At 57.8% G+C, this 22,646-nt stretch overlaps 2 protein-coding genes across 2 annotated transcripts; both read right to left on the reverse strand.

The window, feature by feature from the left end:
• Positions 1-1,903, reverse strand: LOC310830695 (membrane progestin receptor epsilon-like). The gene has a single exon (XM_083710521.1). It carries the CDS (start codon positions 1,307-1,309, stop codon positions 170-172), a length of 1,140 nt encoding a protein of 379 aa, XP_083566647.1. The 5' UTR covers positions 1,310-1,903; the 3' UTR covers positions 1-169.
• A 5,252-nt stretch (positions 1,904-7,155) lies between these two features.
• PCOLCE (procollagen C-endopeptidase enhancer) lies at positions 7,156-18,008 on the reverse strand. The gene is made up of 9 exons (XM_083706883.1): positions 17,830-18,008; positions 17,022-17,130; positions 16,403-16,664; positions 13,447-13,571; positions 13,062-13,198; positions 10,895-11,169; positions 9,330-9,401; positions 8,543-8,713; positions 7,156-7,496 (listed from the first exon to the last, which is right to left on the reverse strand). The coding sequence occupies exons 1-9, from the start codon at positions 17,910-17,912 to the stop codon at positions 7,336-7,338; spliced, it is 1,395 nt and encodes a 464-aa protein (XP_083563009.1). The 5' UTR covers positions 17,913-18,008; the 3' UTR covers positions 7,156-7,335.
• Between the last annotated feature and the right edge of the window lie 4,638 nt (positions 18,009-22,646).

A 22,646-nucleotide genomic window follows, 5' to 3' on the forward strand; every position in this document is an offset into this window, starting at 1 on the left:
TTTGGTTCAAGTCACATCTTCCTTTTATTTCAAGCTTTTCCGTTCCCCCTGCCTACCCCAGAGTTAAATCCAGTGTGAGTGCTAGACACAGCGAGTGTTTTCCAGTTTTCAGCAGTGCGTGGCATCCCTTGCGCCTCGCCCAGAAGCCATGCAAATGAGCCGGTGCGCCTCAGTCTCCTTTCCTGGCCTTGCTCCGCTGGTGGCTGGCATAAGCTCTGAGCCCGAACCAGCCCACGATGCTGGCAAGCAGAGTCAGCAGCAGCAGCATCACGCCAAAGGTGGAGAGGAAAGTGGGAGCCCTGGGCAGGAGGGGCAGCCCGGCGCCCAGCTCACGGATCTCCCCCCGGATCATGTGCAGCTCATCCAGGATGCTCATGAAGGTGCAGCAGTGGAACCACTGGTGGCTGTGGCCCCAGATGTCGAACTTCCCCGGGCTGAAGCGCTCAGGGATCTTGCTGATGTTGAAGATCCCGGAGGCCAGGAGCCAGAAGCAGTGGCGCAGGAAGAAGCGGCCCGTCCCGTGCCCGCCGGCGGCAGCACCGCCCCCGCCCCACCACAGCTTGCAGAAGACGGGGATGGAGACCACCCCAAAGGGCAGCAGGAAGACCAGCGTGCGGATGAGGTAGCGGTAGCGCGGCCACTGGTGGCGGGTGCTGCAGCAGGCCAGGGTGCAGAAGAGAGCAATCAGGCAAGCGCTGGGCACGTAGAGGGCCTCAAACCACGTGCCCACCTGGCCCGCCAGGGCAGAGAGCCAGCCAGCACCCTCCCAGCTGAGCCAGGCGCTCGGAGAGGAGATGTTGTTGCCGGTGCCCGGTAACGGTGGTGGTGGTGGAGATCCGCCTCCCCTGGGGTGGATGTAGTAGAAGTAGGCCAAGGAGGAGCCCACCGTGTAGGCGCTGATGGTGCCATAGTCGATGTAGAAGCAGATCTCGCGAATGACCAGCGACATGGAGTTGAAGAGGTGCGCCATGCTGCTGGCCACCAGCAGGCCACAGACCCCCAGGAAGTAGCTCCAGAGCGGGTAGTAGAAGGGGTCCAACGGACCTTCGGGCACCACGGGGCCCTCGCCCCAGAACTGCTCCAGGAAGTGGAAGGCGAAGACAAAGACGGCCAGGAAGTGGGTCCAGAAGTTGCCCGTCTCGTTGGTGGGCCGGAAGGCCGAGACCAGGCACTGGGCAAAGGTGTAGCCCGGGCAGCGGTAGCCGCTCAAGATGAAGCTCTCCGTCATGCTGGGGGGCACTTCGCTCCAGCGCAGGAGCAGGCCCCCTCCCTTGTCGGAGGCAAAGGGCATCTGGGCTCCCCTGCCCATGGGTGCCCCTGCTGACCTTGTCCCTTCGCTGCGGCTATAGGGGGCAGGAGTGGGGAGTCAGCCGGTGCTCTGGCTTCTCTGGCCACGCAAGGAGACGCTGCAGAAGGGGGTTCTCTCAGCTGAGCACCCGGCCCCCGCCTCCCGGGCTGTCACTCCAGACCCCCGCCCCCCTCGGCGGTGCTGGGTGCGGGGAGTAAGAGGAGAGAAAGAGCGCAGATTGCAAAGGCGGAGCCGCTGCCTTTGGCTGGGGAGGGGGGCGGCGAGGATGCGGCTGCTTTAGCAGTTGCCATGGAGAGCCTGCCTCCGCTCCGCCATCTGCCCCAGTGGAGTGGGGGGGGTGTGCTTGGGAGGGGGAGCCCACAGAATGACTGCGGAGGGTGGGCTTAAAATCTGCGGAGACTGCAGAGATGCATTTGCAGGCGTCCCCTCCGTCTTCTAGAGCGCAACGATGTCCTGCGTAAAATTACCTGCTAAAATCATCCGCCGGGGGTGGGGGGGGGGAGCGCAGGTGCGGCCTCTTCTTCTAAGCCTCCCTCTTCCACGGGGTAAATCTGCAACCGGGAGCCGGCCTGCGGGCGCCGCCGCGTTTTGCTGCCGGAGGCGCGCCGGACGCCGGAGCGCGGGAGCCGGCGACGCGGCCGGGTTGCTGCGCGTCGTGGGCTGGCGCGGCCGGGCGCCCTTGCCGGGATCCGCAGGAGGGCGCGCGGCCAAGGCGCTGCTTTTATCTCCGGCCCGCCCCTCCCCGCCCGGCCTCCCGCCGCCCCAGGCCCGGGTCCAAGCCCCGCCCCGGCCCGCATCCGCGCAGGCCAGGCGCAAGGCGGCAGGTGCCCCGCTCGCCCTCTCGGCTTGTCCTCCGCCAGCCCCCGGAGGAAGAAAAGGCACGGACTGTCGTTGGAGCAAATGGGGGGCGAGTCCAGGCCCCAAAGTGGCGGAGGGCAGGGCAGCTGTTTGGGGCGAGGTTAACGGATAATAATAGACTGCGGTTTGTGGGTTCCAGCCCCATATTGGGTGAAGCTTCCCTGCATTGCAGGGTCCCTTCCCACTCTCTCATTCTAACCTGGATTTGAAACTTCTGCAAGGTCCAAGGAAGGGGGAACTTTTAAAAAGAAATTACCAATATCCCTTTGTAATATCCCCAGCAGGAACAACAGAGCCCCGAGCCAGCCTGGCCTCCTGCGCGCAAGGAGCTCACGGCACGCATCTCTCCCTGGGCGTGACCTGGGGGGCGGGCGGCGGCCCCTGCCTTCTCTCAGCCCCACGTACCTGCCTCGCCGGGCTGTTGTGAGGGTTGCATGGGGAGCGAGGAGAACCAGGCACGTCGCCACCTGGAGCTTGGGGGGAAAGGAGGGGTATCCGAGCCGCAAGCAAGGGGGGCGGAAGTGGGGTCGGGTTAGGGCTGCAGCGTGGAGGCCCCAGAGAGCTCCGTGGGTCCCTGGGATGCGCGGGAAGGGTGCGAGGTGGGAGCCTCCGCAGCCTCAATGGGGCGAGGACCTCCCCACATCCTCCTCCTGAGCTGCATCTTTGGTCCAGACCCAGAGAAGGAGGCGGAGGGCGAGGCGCCGCGCCACCCGCCCGGCAGAGACTGTGCGCTCAGGGTGGAAGCGCCTCCGGGTCTTGGGAAAGCTCTCCCCACCTCTGTTCGTGGGGTTCAGTGCCAGAGCTTCGGGCCCTCTCGCACCAGGGCACATGGGTGCTACTGCGGGGTCTTTCCCAGAGTCAACAAGGCGGCCCACGTCCTCGTGCCTCCGCTGGGAACCTCACGGCTACGCCTTTCTCAGATGCCTTGGCCACCCTCGGGCAACCGAGGAACCGCCATGGATAGTATGAGCCAAGGAAACGCGCAGGAAGAGCCCCAGCAGCGGCAGCAGCTGGGTCAGGCCCATAGAATGGCAGTCAGGGTCATCTAGGGAATCCTCCGGTTCTCATAGCGGCGACCAGGTGCTTCCAGAGCTTGCGGGCTGCCCTGAAGTGCAACGGTGACGGGCCCTGGCTTAGACGGGCATTTGAAAGGGCATCGCGGTGCCAATCCCACGAGGAGGTGAGGTCTCTATGTGGAACCAGGCAGAGGGCCTTCTCGGTGGTGGCGCCCGCCCTGTGGAACGCCCTCCCACCAGATGTCAAGGAAATAAACAACTATCTGACTTTTAGAAGACATCTGAAGGCAGCCCTGTTTAGGGAAGCTTTTCATATTTGATGAATTATTGCATTTTAATATTTTGCTGGAAGCCGCCCAAAGTGGCTGGGGAAACCCAGCCAAATGGGCGGGGTATTATTATTATTATTATTATTATTATTATTATTATTATTATTATTATCTCTACCCTCGCTAGACTTCTTTCTAGCGGTCACTGTGAGAACTGGATGCTGGACTAGATTTGATCCGATCTAGGGACTGCAGGGCTCTCTAGATGTGGGGCCGCGCCTGCCCTCCTCATGGACGCGGGGACAGCAGCCTGGCCTGCCCCACCGCGTCTCTCCTGCCCATCTCCTCCTGGCTATTTTTAGGCACATCTCCCACGGAGGACTTCGGGTCCCGGCGCAAGGAAGGGACGGCCCGACCCTGCAGACGGACGGGGCCACCTGCTCCTCCCAGGCCTGGCTCGGGGCCCGGCTCGGGGGTCGCTCGGGGACAGGCGCTGAGACGCGGGGGGGGGGGGGGGGCGAGAGGGGAAAGCTGCGACGAAACCTCCCTTTCCCCCGCAGTCCCGCTTGCGGACGCAAGGCGGCGCCCACGACCCACTTTGCAAATAGGCCCCACCTGAGAAGACCTAAATTGGAAGGCAGGTGATGATGGAGAGCTGGAAGAACGGGGCGAGAAGGAAGAGGAGGAGTCAGGACGCCTGGGTTCCCTCATCAAGGTGGTGCGTGTGGCGGCAGCAGATTGGAACAAGTAGAATTAGAGTAGGAAGGGACCATGAGGGTCATCTAGTCCAACCCCCTGCAATGCAGGGTCCTTTGGCCCAACGTGGGTCTCGAACCCACAAGCCTGAGATTAGGAGTCTCGTGCTTTCCCAACTGAGCTGTCCTGCAACTGGAATAGCGTAGGGCTAGAGTTGTGGTCAGGCACGCGGGTGGTGCTGTGGGTAAAACCTCAGTGCCTAGGGCTTGCTGATCACATGATTGGCGGTTTGAATCCCCACGGCGGGGTGAGCTCCCATCTTTCGGTCCCAGCTCCTGCCCACCTAGCAGTTTGAAAGCACCCCCAGGTGCAAGTAGATAAATAGGTACCGCTTTATAGTGGGAAGGTAAACGCTGGTGCCGGCTCGCCAGAGCAGCTTCGTCACGCTGGCCAGCCACGTGACCCGGAAGTGTCTGCGGACAGCGCTGGCCCCTGGCCTCTTAAGTGAGATGGGCGCACAGCCCTAGAGTTGGACACGACTGGCCCATACGGGCAGGGGTACCTTTACCTTTACCTTTAGAGCTGTGGTCAGAGCATTGGCCTGGGAGAGAGGTCAGGGTTCAGCACCTGCCTCAACTTCTCCACAAAACTCATTGGGTGTGACCTTAAAGGCCCATCACACTGCCTCTCAGCCTCACCTACCTCACAGGGTCGTTGTGGAGACTAAATGAGGAGAGGGAGAAGGACCTTGAGATCTTTGGGGGGGGGGGAAGGTGGGAGATCAGGGAGGCAACGGTGGTCGCTGGGTGGGTATCCATGCTTTGTGATGCAGCAGCAAAGAAAGCTAATGCTATTCTAGGCGGCCTCAACAGAAGTGTCTGATGAAGAGAAGTTGCAGTTCCACTCTATTCTGCCTCCGTCAGACTATTCTCGGAGTCCTGTATCCATTTCTGGGCACCCCACTTTAAGGAGGAGATTGACAAGCCAGAAAGTGTGCAGAGGAAGGTGCCAGGATGATCAGGGAACTGGAAACCAAGCCTTGTGAGGAACGGTCGAGGGAACTGGGTGTGTTTAGCCCGGGAAAGCGGAGGAGATATGAGAGCCACCTTCAAATATCCGAAGGGCTATCCCAAGATGGAGCAGGCTTGCTTTCGGCTGCTCCTGAGCGCAGGACCGAAGCCATGGCTTCACACTGCAGGAAGGGAGATTCCGACTAAACGTCAGGAAGAACTTTAGAAGCCATTTGACAGTGGAAAGATGGCGGACTCGCCTTTCCTGGTGGCTTTGAAGCAGAGGCCGAATGGCCACTTGTCAGGGGTTCTGGAGCTGTGACTCCTGCACTGCAGGAAACCCTTGGGTCTCTTCCAACTCCAAAATCTCTAAATTCTTGCCTCATGCTTCCCCCATGGGAGGAGCAGCTGCTTTAGAAGGTGCAGTCAGACCGTTGCTCTATCCACCTCAGTATTGTCGACACCGGCTGGCAGCAGCAGCAGCAGCTCTCTGCAATGTTCCTTTTAGACAGGGAGTCTCTCTCCACCTGCTCTACCCACTGAGCTACTCCCCTTCCCCTCATTTCGCAGCGGCAACCCAGAAGCACTTGCAACTTGCAAGGCGCAGAGCAGACCGGCTGGGAGCCAGGCGGCCTGCTTCCTCTGCAAGTTTTGGAGACGGGCCAAGAGGTTTTTGCAGCCAGGAGCAGACGTCTTGCACAGGCCTGGCCTGGGGTCCTGGCTCCAAACCCCGTCTCGAGGGTGCTCTCTCCCCGTCTGCCTGCGCCCCATCTCTGCCGCCGTCCTCCCCACCCCCAGCTCCCCTCCCAGGGGGACTTGGCCGCCCTCGCAACTCAAGTGATGTGGCAGAGCTTTGCGGTTTCCCTTTGGCTTGCTTTGCGCCCGCGTGGGTGGAAACTAAATCTGCCCTTTCCTCTGGAAAGCAGAAGTCGCCAGCAGCTGCTGTTTGCAAGGTGGCGGGGCTTCTCGTTGCCCCGTCTCTCCTTGCCCAAAGAGCAGCTTTTGCCCCCTCCAGAGGCTGGAGTTTGGGGCTTCCATTGAGGGCTTTGCACCTTTGCATCTGTCACACCTCACACAGGGCAGAGGACTGGACAAATTCACGGAGGAGGAGGCTAACAATGGCTTCTAGCCCAGATGGCTGAGCCCTGTTTCCGCAGTTAGAGGCAGAGATGTTTCTGAATGCCAGTAGCGGGTAACAGCAGGAGGGGGGAGATCGGCTCTTGTGTTCGAATCCTGCTTGCAGGCTTCCCATGATGGGCATCTGGTTGGCCCCTGTGAAAACAGGATGCTGGGCCCCCTTTGGGCAGCCTGGCTCTTCTGATTCCCTCATACGTTTCCCCTGGAGCTATTACTTCACAGTGGTGAGCTCCCGTTGTTCGGTCCCTGCTCCTGCCAACCTAGCAGTTCGAAAGCACGTCAAAGTGCAAGTAGATAAATAGACACCGCTCTGGCGGGAAGGTGAACGGCATTTCCGTGCGCTGCTCTGGTTCGCTAGAAGCGGCTTAGTCCTGCTGGCCACATGACCCGGAAGCTGTACGCCAGCTCCCTCGGCCAGTGAAGCGAGATGAGCGCCACAACCCCAGAGTCGGCCATGACTGGACCTAATGGTCAGGGGTCCCTTTACCTTTTTTTTAACAGGGTTGAGAGCTTGACCATCCGCCCTACTCTGTCCGACCCCCCAACTAATAACTGCATTCCTGCATTGCAGCGGGCTGGACTGGATGACCCTTGGGGCCCCAATTCTACAATCCTACGATTTTATGAATTGTGCGCCCCTTGCTAACACAAGCACGCCAGAGAATCCACCCGCCGCAGGAGTGGGCTCCCAAGTTGCTGTGCCACCACCTTGCCCCGCAGACCAAGGCAGAGGGCTTATGAGTGCTCCGTATGCGACCCCCAAGCTCCTGGGTGGGTCAGGCATCAAGGGGTTCCCGGCACCAAAGAGAATGAAGGGTTCGCAAGGCCATTCCAACACGGGAGAAATACGGAAGCAGATATGTAAAAATACCTTTAAGAGAGACTTGCGTTTAACACTCAGACCTCCCCAAACACAAGCGCAGGGCAGTGTGCGGGTACATTTCCCCTCCCCCTCCCCCGTTCATTGGCTATATGGAGGCGGGCACCGCTGGGTACCCCTGGGGTGGCTCTGTCCGTAAGGGAGACGCAGCAGCGCAGGATCAGGCCCTGTTCCTGGCAGCTGGCGGGGCAGTGCAGGGCCGCTTGGCGAGGTTGGTGAGGATCTTATGCTGCGGTTGGCGGAAGGGCACCACGAAGCTGGTGGGGGGGAGCTGCCCGCTCCCGTCCGCGCCGACTTTGCCCATGAAGACGTAGTTGGCACCTGCAAGGGGAAAAGGATTAGTGTTATGTACTGAGTTGAATAGGATCCAAATTGCAGCAGTCTGATTGGTCCTAGAACAATAGGACGCAGAATGCAGCAGTTTGATTGGTCCACAGAGGCCACCCAATCCAGCTCCAGGTGGAAGTGAATCCGAAACCTGATTGGCCTACAGGGGAATCCCAGAATCAGCCAATCACATTTATTGTGTAAATAATGTATATAAAGCAGACATTCTGGGGGAACTTCCATTCCTCCTCACCACTATGAGCTCAATAAAGAGCATGAAATCCACTCTCGACTCCGAGTATATTTCAAATACAGTGGACACTTGGGTTGAGAACGTGATCCTTGCGGGAGGCACATTCGCAACCCACAGCGTCCACAACAAGCAGTGCTGCTTCTGCGCATGTGCGGGTTGCGATTCGGCTCCTTTGCGCATGCGCAAAGCACAATTTAGCGCTTCTGCGCATGCGCCGACACCTGGAAGTAACCCATTCCAGTACTTCTGGTTTTCGGCGCGTCCGTAACCTGAAGCGTCTGTAACCCAAGGTATGACTATAATACATGGAGCCCCTGGGAGAGGAGGCAGGGTGGGCCTCAGCTGACTGGCTGGGTGGGAGCCCCTTCACGTAGGCCCAGAACTGATGGCAGAGGGACCTCTCTGCCGCGTGTGGAAGACAGAGCCCACTCGTTTCCTGCTGCCCCACAGGGTAAGACTCGAACCCACACCTCCAAATTGCAAGGAAGGAGATTCCCACTGAACACGGGGTTAGAACGCCCTCGCAAGGTGGTGGTTTCTCCTTCCTCGGAGGCTTTTAAGCAGAGGTTGGGTGGGCACCTGCCAGGCCTTCTCTAGCAGTGATTCCTGCAGGCATGGCGGGGTTGGACTGGATGACCCTCGGGGTACCACCCTACAATTGTATGATCTCAAGGACCTCTCCTGCCCCCCCCCCCCGCTTTTCTGCACAGTTTGTGTAAGGAAACGGCGGAAGGAGCTGGTGTGGGGGTGAAAGGACATGTGAGGGGCGAGTGTGGGGGTCTCTCACCTTTCTTGAGGATGGGGCACTGCCGGCAGGGGGCCTCAAAGCGAAGAGTGGCTGCGCTGCCCTCGGCGGGGAGGCTCAGGGCTCCTGCCTTGTATGTATTTGCGAGGGCGACGGTGATGGTGACCTTGTTCCCTGCCCCTCGCACGGCCGTCTTCACTGTCCCAGAGATCACTGCAAAAGCGGCGTTGGAGGGTGAGGGGCTGCCAGAACGGAGGAGGACCCCTCCCAGGGCAGCCGGCGCTTCCCAAACATTCTTGGAGGACCCCCACCCCCTGGGTTCCAAGATCTCGTTCCCATTGCCCCCTACCCAAAATGCTATAAAAGGCATTATTCAGAACAGCAGTTTGCAGCATCAGACACTTATCAGAACGCTTGCAATTAATCACACATGCGTTCAAAACCCAGTTAAAACTAATTAACTCCGCAAAACGGATGACCAAAACTTGATAGTCATTGGCACCTCAAGCGCCCCCCTGCTGCCGACTTGCCTCTTCACACCCCCTATGTAATTCCACTGCCCCCCAGGGGGCAGGACCACTGATGGGGTCTCCAGAGACATTTGGGGCTCATTCTGATTGACAACTCACTCCCAGCCATTTTTCTTCTGCCCCCCCCCCCCCGAGCTGCCCAGTTTCATTTCCAGGAGCTAGCAGAACGAGGGTGTGCACATTTCCCCACTTTGCCCCCCCCCGCACCTGTTCAAATAGGGGTTGGAATAGATGACCTTTGGGGGTCCCTTTTCATCATGAATCTACGATGCCCCCTCCCGCTTTCCTCAAGGGCTCACCAAAATCGCTGGCGCAGAAGTTGCTCTGGAGCGTTCCTGTCCGGCGGCACTTGTCTGGGCAGGTGATCTCACCTGGGGGGGGGGGGAGAAACAGAGGGGAAGAGTAGAATTGAGGCAAACCCCCCAACTAGCACTCTGCACATGCTCAGGAACACGTCCTCAACATCACCTGCAGCAGGGCAGCTTTGGAAACTTTTACTTTGCTTCCTGCTTGGGCATTCAGAACACACATTATTCATTGAATAATATAAAGGATGTGGACAATTTTACGGCTAAGTCTGAAGAACAGCAACTACCAAAACCACAGATTGGACTCTAGCAAACTATACTAGATTGATCTGTCCTGGAGAGGAAGAAATGGGGATTTTGTTTTTTGTATCCTTCTCCTTCTTTGTTTTTTGGTAATTGTTATATATTGGAAATCCATAAAACTATATTTATTTTACAAATAACACATGCCAGGAGAGAGGCCTGGTAGCCGCAGGGGAGCCTGGCCTGCTGCAGACCATGGACAGTGGGGCTTTTTAGCTTCGAGAAAATGTGAACCAGAGGCGACACGATAGAAACTTATAAAAATTATGCCAGGCAGGGAGAAAGTGTGGAGAGGAAAGTTTTTCTCCCTCTCTCATAGCACTGGAAATCACGGACATCCAATGCAACAGAATGCTGGGACATTCAGGACCGATAAAATAAAGTTAAACTGCGGAACTCCCTGCCACAGTAGGCAGGGATGGCGACCATCTTGGATGGCTTCCAAAGAAGATAAGACAAATCCATGGAGTAGAAGGGGGTTCTCCCCCCCCAAAAAAATTATTGCTTTCCCTGCAAATCCAAGAACGACATATTCCTACAGTAACTTGCCCAGCGCTGCATTCTTACTAAGTTTCACCTGAAGTACGCATAGCTTCCAACACTGATCCTAGTAAAATAGGGACAGCTTATCCAAGGAAAATCAGAATATTCTGGGATCAAATCAGGAACCGGGACAGCTTCTGTGAATCTGGGGCTGTCCCTGGAAAATAGGGACACTGGGAGGGTTTGCAGCACACAAGCAATGCATTTATTTGTGCATTATCGATTCAAGTCTGCTCCCTGCAGAGGTTCTGGTGTTGGGGCTGGAACAAAAGTTTCTGCCTCATTTATAAAGGAAAAGAATTGGAGCGAAGTCTCACCCTGAGGTGCCTTCTGTGGCGAGGGAGGCGTTCCGGCGGAGCCACAGTCCATATATTATTTAACCAGATTTCAAGGGGGATTTCTACGGATTGTTTGCCAAGCTGGGGTTAGAGGAGATTGGCTTTGTGCTCATATCCTGCTTGGAGGTTTTGCACTGGAGCGTCTGTGAGGACACTGGACTAGGTGAGCCACTTTGGGCCTCATCCTGCAGCCAGGCTCTTCCGATTCCTTTATGGAGCCTCCAGCTCCATAGGCAGTCTACCTCGACCCTTAGGTCCTGAGGGTTATTTGGGAACAGGATGTTGGCCAAAGGAACTTTTGGCTGGATCCAGCAAGGCTCTTCTGAGGTCCTGACACACCCCACAGTGATCCTGTTTGCAGATGCCTCTTACCTGTGGCAGGTGGTGCTGTGGGCCGTGTGGGGCTGGGGCGGGGCCTGGCGGTCGGTCTGGGGCGCGGTGCCGGCTTGGGCTTGGGCGCTACTGGCTTCCTGCCCGGCTGGGCTGGCTTGGAGCCTGGGAAGACGCGTCCGGTGGGCAGGGAGATGGCTTTGCCCACCGTCTCGCCGGGGCTCTTGAAGACGTAGGAAGCCGAGAAACCGTCAGCCGTCACGCTGAGATCCGAGACGAACTGGACCAGCAGTTCATTGCCATTCGAGGAGACGGTGCTAGATGACCACCGCAGGGAGAGGGAAGGAATTGAGAAGAGCAGAGAAGACCCTCCCTGGCCCTACTCTAAGGTCCTGGAAGCCACATTTAGGTTGCCAGCTGCGATGGCAAAAACCTCCTCTGTCTCTGAGATGCTGCTTCTGGTTCCACGCAGAGGACCAGGCAGGCAGGTGCAGCTTGGTGGCCTCAGGGCGGGCAGGAGAGGATGGTGTGTCAAGACGAGGGGCTTGGATTTGGGAGGAACCAGGATTCCTTGAATTGTAGACTTGGAAGGGACCCCAAGGGTCATCCAGTCCAACCCGCTGCAAGGCAGAAATATTCTGCTGTCCCCAGACAGGGATCGAACCTGTGGCCTTGGCATCATCAGCCTCCCTGTGCTCTAACTAACTGAGCTGCCCAGGTGGCAGAGCAGCTTTGAGGCTGGTTGTTTGGGGGAAAGCCAGTTCAGGAAGGATCTCTCCCCCAGGGATGAGCACAGAGACGGTGGCTTTAAAAGAGGAGGAGGCAAATTATCGGAAGAGGAGGAGAGGGCGAGGGATGGCTTGAGCGGCAGGCTCTGCTGATGTTCTTACGAATACGATGAAATAGACCAAGAAATTAAATGGAGGAGGCATAGAAGGAGGCCCTGTGAGGCCAGGGGCAGTTCAGGGAGGCCAAAGGCGATGGGAGAGAGAGATTATTTGCCAAAGCGGGCAAAAGGGAATTAGTGGTCTTAGAGGACGTGGGAATGACCTGGGGAAGGGAGAGAGCCAGTGGGAGGCCCTTATCTGTGGGTGTAAACCAGGGGTTGGCAAACCAAGGCCCAGGGGCCGGATGCGGCCCCCCAGGCTCATAAATCCGGCCCGCGGACCCTGCCGCTCGCTCGGTCAGTCCCCACACACTGCGGACGCCTCGCCGTGCAGGGACTGACTTGCACAATGCTGGCACGGCTTCTGGGCAGACGGCACGCTGGCGCCGATTCAGATTGGCTGCAGGAAGTTCCAGCACGGCCATGGACGGAAGGTGGGCAGCAGGTGTGGGCCGCGCCATGGGCATCATAACGGGTGCGCCACGGAGCTTCAGCCAGAGTTTGGCGCACCTGCCAGCCCCGCACCCGGTGCCCAGGTTGGCGCTGCTGCTGGAGCAACTGGAGGGCAAGCTGCGTGCCGCCTGCATGGCACTGCATGCACGGCCTGCCCGTCGATCTGGTCTCAGACAATGGGCTGCAGCGCATTGTGCACACTGCTTGGGAGCTCCGTGGGTACAGTCTGATAAAGCGGCTGCTGCTCATCAACACAGCTGGTGAGCGGGCAGCGCCGATACATGCTCCTGAGTGCGTGCAGAGTGCTTTCCTTCCTCCAGGTCCAGAGGCAGCTTTGGGACCAGTTTGGAGGGTATTCATATTTTTCAAAATATAGTCCGGCCCCCCACAAGGTCTGAGGGACAGTGGAGCAGCCCCCTGATGAAAAAGTTTGCTGACCCCTGGTGTAAACTCTCCAGGAACGACGGGGAAGGGTCACTGAGGGCAGAGGGTCCAGAGAGGAAAAATCCCCCCATGGGGCCGACTCCTCTGCAAGGTTGTTATACTGAGCCCCAGGGGACGAGGGACATGCATTTGTCGTTGAAATGCTCAGGGGATCTTGAGATGAGCGTGAAACAGACTCCCCTTCCTTGGAGGTTTTTGAGCAGAGCCTGGCGTGTTGCGGATGCTTCTGCTGCGATTCCTGCAGGGCAGGGGGTTGGGCTGGATGACCCTCAGGGGTCCCTCCCTACCCTACAATCCTATATTTCAAGGAAGCATCCCAAAGAGGAGACACGCTGAAGCAACGGGGAACTGCAAGCACCCTAACGCCGGCAGCCGACATGCTCCAGTCGCGACAGAAAGGGAAACCTGTGCGCTGCAAAGCCTCACCTGGGCGATTCGTCCCCGCAGAACTTGCCAATGCGCCTGGAGTCGTCTCGGTCTCCGCCGTTGAAAACGGCCACGTAGTCGTAACGACAGTAGGTGTCGGGCTCCACGTCAAACTTCCCGAAGGTCAACACAATCACCTGGGGCGGAGGGGAAAGGAGAGGGAATCAGCTCCCGTTGCACCGGTGGGCATGGCATGACTCATAAGCTTTGCGGGCAGAGAATGGAGGTGGTTGCTTGCTGCCACCCCACCCACTGCCCTGGGAAGAGAGGCCCTGCCGGAGGAAGCCGGCAAGAAAAACAGAACCGCCGAGCTGAAAGGGACCCACCAAGGTCATCCAGCCCAACCCCCTGCGACGCGGCTAAGGGGACAAGCAAGCAGCCTTACCTTGTCCTTTGGGGCAATGATGTGCCAAGAGCAGCTGATGCCGGGCGGGTAGTCAGTCTCAGGCCAGTTGGGGGTCTTGAGGGTGCCCTGGGGTTTTTCCAGCTTCCCCCCACAGAACTGGTGCTCTGCAAAGAGAGAAAGAGGGGCAGGGCCGCCAAGGGGGTCAGCGGAACAGACTAGTCCAGGGATGCTCAGAAACTCATTCTGGCCCTCGTCTCTCGAGGTGGCACATAGGAAAACTTCTGGGACGCCCACTGCAAGCGTGCAAACACACACACACACACACACACAGATCCCACGTGCAGAGCCTCTGGGAGCTGTGGCCACAAGGTGGGCCCACACCCAGCCTTTTGAACCCACAGAGGAAGGGGGCTCAAGTGTGCCAATGAGTCGCTGCCTTGAGAGATCGTGCCCGCATGCCCATGTGCAAGCAGGCAAAACCCCTGCAGGCCCTCAGGCCGGCCATTCCTGCGCAAACCTCTACCCACGTGCCGCATGCCAGCCAATATTCTACACCGCCGCCCAGAAGAGCCCCCTAACTAAGCCCAATTCAGAAGCCAGGCCTGTCCTGCAGCCAGCGAGGGCTTTGAAGGGGCCGGGGATCAAAGACTCAACGGGATGGATGGGGGGTTTCAGGAAAGGAAGAGGGGGAGATGTTTTTATTTTACTGGGGGGGGGGTGCAATCAAAGCTGGTCCGGCGTCTTATGGTCTGAATGCTTGTTTGCTCTGCAAACAGTCCAGGGGGGCGGAGAGAGAGGCCCCCAAAGGGAGCAGAACCGCAGGGCGAAAACAACAATTTGGGAGACCGCACTAATGACTGGTTGCAGAAGAACCAGGAATGGGAGGAAGAGACTGGCATCGCCCGGGCCAGCAGGCAGAGAAAGGCGGAGAGGGAATGAGAATTTTATTTGGAGGGACGTCCGTCTCTTCCATTCCATGCTTCCAGCCCCTCCTGAGGACCCTGGATGGGGTCTCCCGCTTGAGCAGAGGACCCCACAACCCTCCTGACTATGGGCTTCCAAAAGCAGAAAGAGCACCCCCTGCCCACCACCCAAAAAGCCAAGCCAAGCCCAGGCCTTGCCCTCCTTGGAGGGGCAGGAGGGGGTCTCTGCAGCTGCCACTGCGGGGAAGAACCGGGGGTCTCATACTCACCGTCCCAATAGTCCCACGGCTCCCAGAAACCCCAGGAGTCTATATGATGGGCACCCCCTTTTCCTCGTCCCTTTGGGCGCCCTGGAAAAAGGTCCTGTGCATTGGGATGGGGCGGGGGGGAAGGAAAAGGGGTGCGAGAGACTTGCCACCCCCCCTTTCCTTGTGCCACCCCAGGGTGCAGAGTGCCAGCCTCCCCTCATTATGCTCCCAGATGAGCAGGTAAAGGTAAAGGGACCCCTGACCATTAGGTCCAGTCGTGGACAGCTCTGGGGTTGCGGCGCTCATCTCGCTTTACTGGCCGAGGGAGCCGGCGTACAGCTTCCGGGTCATATGGCCAGCAGGACTAAGCCGCTTCTGGAGAACCAGAGCAGCGCACGGAAACGCTGTTTACCTTCCCGCCAGAGCGGTACCTTTTTATCTACTTGCACTCTGATGTGCTTTCAAACTGCTAGGTTGGCAGGAGCAGGGACCGAGCAACGGGAGCTCACCCCGTCGCGGGGATTCGAACCGCCAACCTTCTGATCGGCAAGCCCTAGGCTCTGTGGTTTAACCCACAGCACCAGCTGGTTCAGCCTAAAACTCTCCCTGCCAGATCCTTTTTACTCGAGGTCAAAGGTCAAACGCTTGCCCTGATCCAGGGAGATTCCACAGCAGTCCTCTCACGCTTTGAACATTCCAGCTGGCAAACGCTCCTATCCCAAAACACTGCCCCCTGCAAAGTATGTGTCAGCCTAATTAGTTTTTGAGATCCAGTCCTCCTAGGATCCCATTGCTGGCTGCTTCTTGGGGGTTTCTGTGCAACGTTAATTTCAAAAGTCATCTGTGGTCCCAAAATAAGGAGTTAGCAAACAATGAGTCATAGTTGGAAGGGTCGTCCAGTCCCACCCCCTGCAATGCAGGAATCTCGATTAAAAAATCCCTGGCAGGTGGCCATGCAACCTCTGCTTAAAAGCCCCAAATGAATCACAGAATTGTAGAGTCGGAAAGGACCTCAAGGGTCATCTAGTCCAACCTGCTGCAATGCAGGAATCTCACCTAGATCATATAATGATCTATGGGCTACTTTTAAAACGAGGCTGCATTTTAAATTGCATTTCAACCTGTATTTAAAATTGGTGTTGTTTTTCCTATTATGATTTTACTGTAATTTTATTGGTGTTAGCTGCTCTGGCTGGGGAGGGCGGGGTATAAATAAAAAATATTATTATTATTATTATTATTATTATTATTATTATATAGGACAGGTGGCCCCCCAACCTCTGCTTAAAAACCCCCAAGGAAGGAGGTTTCCCCTCCTTCAGAGGGAGTTTGTTCCACTGACAAATGGCTCTTGCTGTCAGAAAGTTCTTCCTGATGTTGAGTCGGAATCTCCCTTCAAGCCACGGGTTCGAGTCCTACCCTCCGGAGCAGGAGGAAAACAAGCTTGCTGCATCCTCCATGGGGCAGCCCTTCAGATTTCTGAAGATGGCTCTAGTATCTCCTTCCGGCCTCTTCTTCTCCAGGCTAAACATCCCCAACTCCCTCAACATGATCTCAGCGCGACTCACAATCTCAGGACTTGGTTTCCCTGACTATTAGATATACAAACTTAGTTTTGATGGGGAAACAAGATTGGCATCCAAACCTCCCGCCCCCGAATCCTCCTGGTTCTCAGCACGGGGGCCCCAAAGGATCCTGGGTAATTTGCCAGAGGAATTGTGGGTAAGTCAGAAGGGTTCGGCCAACCTGGCACCCGCCAGAAGTTTGGAACTATAACTCCCGCCAGCCCCAATGCCACCGGCCGCTGCAAAGGGGGTCCCTTACCGTCGACGTGGGGGAGCCCTCCGCTGAACCACACCAGGAAGCCCCTCCCTCCGGTGCCCTCGTCGGACACCATCCGCAGCATCATCCGGTTGCTGGTGCTGAGGACCGCTCCCGGCCGGAAAGTGCCGCAGAAGCGGCCCAGGCGCTGCCCCTCGACGGCCGAGTGCCCGTTGTAGACCTCCAGGTAGTCGTAGCGGCAGATGGGGTCCGGCTCCATGTCAAAGACCCGGAAGGAGAGCATCACCACCTGCCCTTCTGGGACCTGGGAATGGGGGGCAAAGGGGCTGTCAGATGGCAGGGGGGGCAGGCTGGCAGAGGGAGACTCAGGGGGCACCCCTGGAGAAAGGAGACTGGCACCCACACTTGGGGAAAAATACAATCTGAAATAGCTGCAGGCAAAAGGAGGACTTTCCCCTTGCGTGGCCTTAATTCAGTGCCACGCTTGCGCAATAGGAGCAGGGTTCGAATCCTGCCCCCCGCTGGCCAGGAAATGCACTGGGAGACGTTGGACAACCTAGCCATTGCCAATGGTCAGCCAATGGTGGGAGCTGGAGTAGGGGTACCTAGCTGCGTGCCCCCCCACCCCCTGGCCAGGACCCCCACCCCCAGGGAGAGTCACCGTGATGGTCCAGACGCAGGTCTTGCTGGGAGGGTAGTGGCTGGGGAAGCCCTCGCTGGCGATGTAGCCGTTGTCGCCAGTGTGGTCGCCGCCGCAGACGAAGATGGGTCTGGAAGGGAGAGGGAGAAGTGTCGAGTTGGACGGGACCCCCAAAGGTCATCCAGCCCAACCCGCTGCAATGCAGGAAGAATCCCCGACTCCAACTCTGCTTTGACACCTCCAGTGAAGGAGAGCCTACCCTCTTCTGAGGGAATCCTAGGTCCTGGCGTAAAGCTGACTTATTCCTTCATCCATCCAGCTCAGGCTGGCAGCAGCAGCTCGCCAGGATTTCAGACGGGGCCCTACTCGGAGGCGCCCTTCTGCATGCCAAGCAGACGTCCTGCCCCCTTTCCTAGACAGCCCGGGGCTAAGAAGGGGGCGCGCGGCGGGGCTGTGGGCGCCCCCTCCTCCCAGCCTCTCTGCCCCTGACCCAGAGCCGCCTTCCCCCCAGCCCCCCCCCCCCGTTCCCAGTAGCTCTCTTGACACCCCGTCCAAGAATTCCGGGAATCCGCTTGGCTCATCCCGGCTCCTGGCAGCCGGACCAGCCGCGTCTCGCCTAAACCGTTCCAGATGTGCCGCGGACGGACCCAAAACTTAGGGGGGGGCGCAGCAGCAGCAACAGCAGTCCCCCCCCACAAGCACCCCTAGGATGTGGAACAGGGAAGGGGGCATCTATGGCAAAGAGTCACCCCCCAGCCCCGATCTTGGGGGTATTTCTTGGGTTGGGGGTCTGGCGGATGAGACGGGTCGGAGGGGGGCGCGCAGGTACCTGGTGTTGTTCCCGGCGGGGGGGTCCTGGGCCCGGGCCAGCGGCAGGAGGGCGAGCAGCAGGAGGGAGAAGTGGGGCGCCATCGTCGTCGCTTTCGGGGCGCTTCCCTGAGCTGGTCGGGGCGGGCGGCCAGACGGGGACGGAGTGGCGTCCCAGCAGCCCCGCCTCCTGCTTATGGGGAGCCGGTGGGGGGAGCCAGGCGGCGGGGAGGGGCCGAGGGGGCGGGCGGAGAGCCACGGCCAAGCCGAGCATGTGCAGAGCGCGCTGCGCTCCGGGGATGGGTAAAAGATTCCCGGGGGTCTCTTTTGGGAAGCCCCCCCCCCAAGCAGATCCCGAAGGGGCGCCCTTCTCTCCCGTCTGGGGGTCCCAGCAGCGATCTCCTGCCTCCGAGCGGGGAAGACGACACGCGTCAGGGCGGGGAAGGCCCCGTGCCCCCCTGAACTCCCAGGGGCCACGCGGGGTCTCTTTTGGGAAGCCCCCCAAAGCGGATCCCGAAGGGGCGCCCTTCTCTCCCGTCTGGGGGTCCCAGCAATCTCCTGCCTCCGAGCGGGGAAGGCAACACGACACGCGTCGTGAGAAGGGCGCCCCCGAGATCGCGCGGCAGCTTCGGACCCCCGCCGGCGGCGGGACCGGGACCCCCAGCTGCTGCCAGCCCCAGCCCCAGGAGGGAAGGGGAGCCTCTCCTCCAGCAGCGAAGCCCGGGGGCGCCAGCGGGACCCCGAAGGATGCTGCGAGGGGCGTTTCTTTGGGAGTCGGAAGGAGACAGTGGCGGCCTAGTGGTTAGAGTCCGTCGCACCAGGACCTTGAGCGCCCTGGGTGGGGGGGTGTGTGTGTGGAACTCGTGGTATAATTGCAAAAGGAGAGAGACATACAAGATGCCCGCTCACACGTGCATTCGTGACTAATTCATCTTTCATTTTTAAAATATAAGATGGTTATATAATCTTCCTTCGCCAAGATATCATTTTTTTAAAAATTCTATCATTCGTCAATTAAAACAGCAGATAATATAAGAATATTATCTAGCTCGGAGTTATATTCATTTTGGAACAAGAAGAGTAGAATACTAGGATCTTAGAACAGTAGCGTTGAATGAGGGACCCCCAGGGGTCATCCAGTCCAACCCCCCGCGATGCAGGGATCGCCGCTACAGAATCCCGGGCAGGTGGTTTAAATTTTCTGCTTAAAAACACCCAATGAGGAGAGTTGAAGCGCAAAAGGATGATTTACTATTATTATTACATTATTAATAATGATCAAATAATGATTATGGAGTCTTCCGGTGGCTTAATATCATTAATAATAATAATTATCATTAATTACGCCCCATTGAGGCGCCCGAAGACTCTTTCAGGTGGGCGACCCCCGTCTGAGGGAACCTCCGTCCGCTGTGTGTGTGTGTGTGTGTGTCGTCACAGGAAGCTCCCGCCAATCAGGGCCGGGTAGGCGTGGCTTAGTTGCCACGACAGGAAGGCGGCGGCGATCAATGGAGGCGCCGGCGGGGGTTTCCCTGAGGCTTCTGACCAATAGAGAAGCGGGAAGGAGAGCCGCGCCCACTAGGGGGCTGGAATAGGAAGCAGTTGGACCAATCGAGAGAGGGGAGGGCGGGGCCGGAGTGCAGACGGACAGCAGGAGGAGGAGGTAGCAGCTGGTAAGAGGGGCGGCTGCCGGGGGGGGACGGAGGGAGGGAGTCACGTGGAGGGCCCCCCCAAAAAAACAAATGGGGGGCGGGCTTGGTCAGTGCCCCCTCTGCCCCTCCGCAGCAGCCAGCCAGGGGCTGGAAAAAGCTCCTGTCTGGCCTTCCCCTCGGGGCAGAGACCGCGGAAGCCCCTGGGGGGCGCGGGGGGGGGAATCGGAATGGTCCCGGAGCTGAGGGGGGTTTGCAGCACCACCGCCACCTTCTCTCTCTCTCCTGGCCTCCTAAGAGCCCGGCTGGATCAGGCCCGTCCAGTCGAGCATCCTGTCCTCACAGTGGCCAACCAGATGCCCCAATGGGGACCCCGCAAGCAGGATCCGAGCGCAAGAGCAACTTTCCCCTCCTGCAAGGGGAGTTCAGAAGCATTGCTCCCGGTCCTGAATGACTCCCTGGTCCTGAATGGGGTCACTGTGCCCCTGAAGGACCAGGTGCGCAGCCTGGGAGTCATTCTGGACTCACTGCTGTCCATGGAGGCGCAGGTCAGTTCTGTGTCCAGGGCAGCTGTCTCCCAGCTCCATCTGGTATGCAGGATGAGACCCTCCCTGCCCACGGACTGCCTCGCCAGAGTGGCGCATGCTCTGGTTATCTCTCGCTTGGACTGCTGCAACATACTCTATGTGGGGCTCCCTTTGAAGGTGACCCGGAAACTGCAATTAATCCAGAATGCCCCAGCTAGACTGGGGACTGGGAGCGGCCGCCAAGACCATATAACACCGGTCTTGAAAGACCTACATTGGCTCCCAGGACATTTCCGAGCACAATTCAAAGTGTTGGTGCTGACCTTGAAAGCCCTAAAGGGCCTCAGTCCTGTATACCTGAAGGAGCGTCTCCACCCCCATCGTTCAGCCCAGACACTTAAGTCCAGCTCCAAGGGCCTTCTGGCAGTTCCCTCATTGTGAGAAGTGAGGTTACAGGGAACCAGACAGAGGGCCTTCTCAGTGGTGGCCCCCGCCCTGTAGAACACCCTCCCTTCAGATATGAAGGAAATAAGCAGCTATCCTATCTTTAAAATACATCTGAAGGCAGCCCTGTTCAGGGAAGTCTTTAATATTTAATGCTGTATTGTTTTTAACACTTGATTGGGAGCCGCCCAGAGTGGCTGGGGAAACCCAGCCAGATGGGCGGGGTATAAATAATAAATTATTATTATTATTATTATAAATTATTATTCCCAGCGGGTTCCCCATTGCAGCGGGTTGGGCTGGATGATGATGATGATGATGATGAAGACAGCTGAAGACACGCCTAATTAGGGAAGTTTTTAATGCTTAATGCTGTATTTTGTTTTTAATATTTGATTGGGAGCCCTAAATATTATTATTATTATTATTATTATTATTATTATTATTATTATTATTATTATTATTATTTGCAGACCCTGCAGAGCCCCCCACCCCTCTGGGGCGGGGCCGCTGCAGCTGCTCCTGGGTGTGGTGGGATCCCTTGGTGGGGAGGGGGACGCCGGAGCCGAGAGGACTGAGAAAAAACGGGCGGGGGGGGTATCGGGGAATGAAGACATGGGGTGATTGGAGCAAGGGAGAATAAAGGACCCCCACGCCACCATCCAGGGTGGGAGGGTTCTCATGCCACCTGGCGATGCCCCCCCCCCATTTGAGGTGCAAGGGCGCTCTGCTGTTGCGCTGCAATCTCCTTCCCTTTGGGCATCCGGGTGCCCACTCGGAGGATGGCATACTGGGCAGGAACCCCCCCTTTCGATGCCCCCCTTTTGCCTTCCTGACTCTTACATCCTAGGACTCTTCCCCCAGCGCTGGGGGTCACCCTGGGCCTAGAACCTTTGCTCCTCTGTGCATACGCAGAGTGCATTTCCCACCTGCTGGCCCTGGGCAATGAAGAACTCTCCCATAAGGGGGAGAGGACTTCAGGTTTAGAGGACAGCTGAGGACGGATTGATGCCCACAGACACCTCCTTCTACCCCTTGCCCAGGAGCACTTGCTGGCGAAGAGCAAGCGGCGACCCTGCGCCCAGGAAGCAACCCAGCCTGGCCCGGCGAGGAGAGGGCAGCAGCGGGCAGTGGTTCGACATGGGGCCCCGCTTTCTCCACGAGGCCTGGGTGAGTTGTGGGTAAGCAGAATAGGGTCCAAGAGGCTAGTCCCTGCTGTGGCATGACTGCCCCATGCCCACCTGAAGCTGCCCACACATATCAAGGCTGCTGACCGGGAGTCTATGGTTCGCCAGCCTCATTGAGACATGCAGCCTGCGTAACATTCTGCTATATACGCAGGCACTTGTGGAAGAGAATAAGAAATGTGAAACGCCGTTGATGGGGTATTTCGGTGCCAGAGGCTGGAGGGGCTTGAGGTGACCTGAAAGACGGTCCCGCTTCAGAAGCACCAGAGAGGCAGGTCAAAGGTTATCCATAGAATCATAGAGTTGGAAGAGACCCCAAGGGCCATGGAGTCCAACCCCCTGCCAAGCAGGAAACACCATCAAAGCACTCCTGACATATGGTTGTCCAAGCCTCTGCTTAAAGACCTCCAAAGAAGGAGACTCCACCACACTCCTGGGCAGCAAATTCCCCTGTCGAACAGCTCTTACTGTCAGGAAGTTCTTCCTAATGTTTAGGTGGAATCTTCTTTCTTGTAGTTTGGATCCATTGCTCCGTGTCCGCTTCTCTGGAGCAGCAGAAAACAACCTTTCTCCCTCCTCTATGTGACATCCTTTTATATATTTGAACATGGCTATCATATCACCCCTTAACCTCCTCTTCTCCAGGCTAAACATGCCCAGCTCCCTTAGCCGTTCCTCATAAGGCATCGCTTCCAGGCCTTTGACCATTTGGGTTGCCCTCCTCTGGACACGTTCCAGTTTGTCCGTGTCCTTCTTGAACTGTGGTGCCCAGAACTGGACACAGTACTCCAGGTGAGGTCTGACCAGAGCAGAATACAGTGGCACTATTACTTCCCTTGATCTAGATGCTATACTTCCGTGGGAAGGGGCTGCAGCATTTGCTCTGCAAGGCAGAAGGTCCTGGTTTTGGCCGCCAGGTGGGCTAAAGGCCTAGCCAGAGGGCAGACCGGCGGTGGGGACACTTCTGGCCCCCCAGATGTTGCAGGACTCCAGTTTTCAACATGCCTGGCTGTGGGGGTGGCAGTTTGGAGC

The sequence above is a fragment of the Podarcis gaigeae genome (assembly GCF_964106915.1).
Source record: "Podarcis gaigeae genome assembly, chromosome: 13".
NCBI classification, from domain to species: domain Eukaryota; kingdom Metazoa; phylum Chordata; class Lepidosauria; order Squamata; family Lacertidae; genus Podarcis; species Podarcis gaigeae.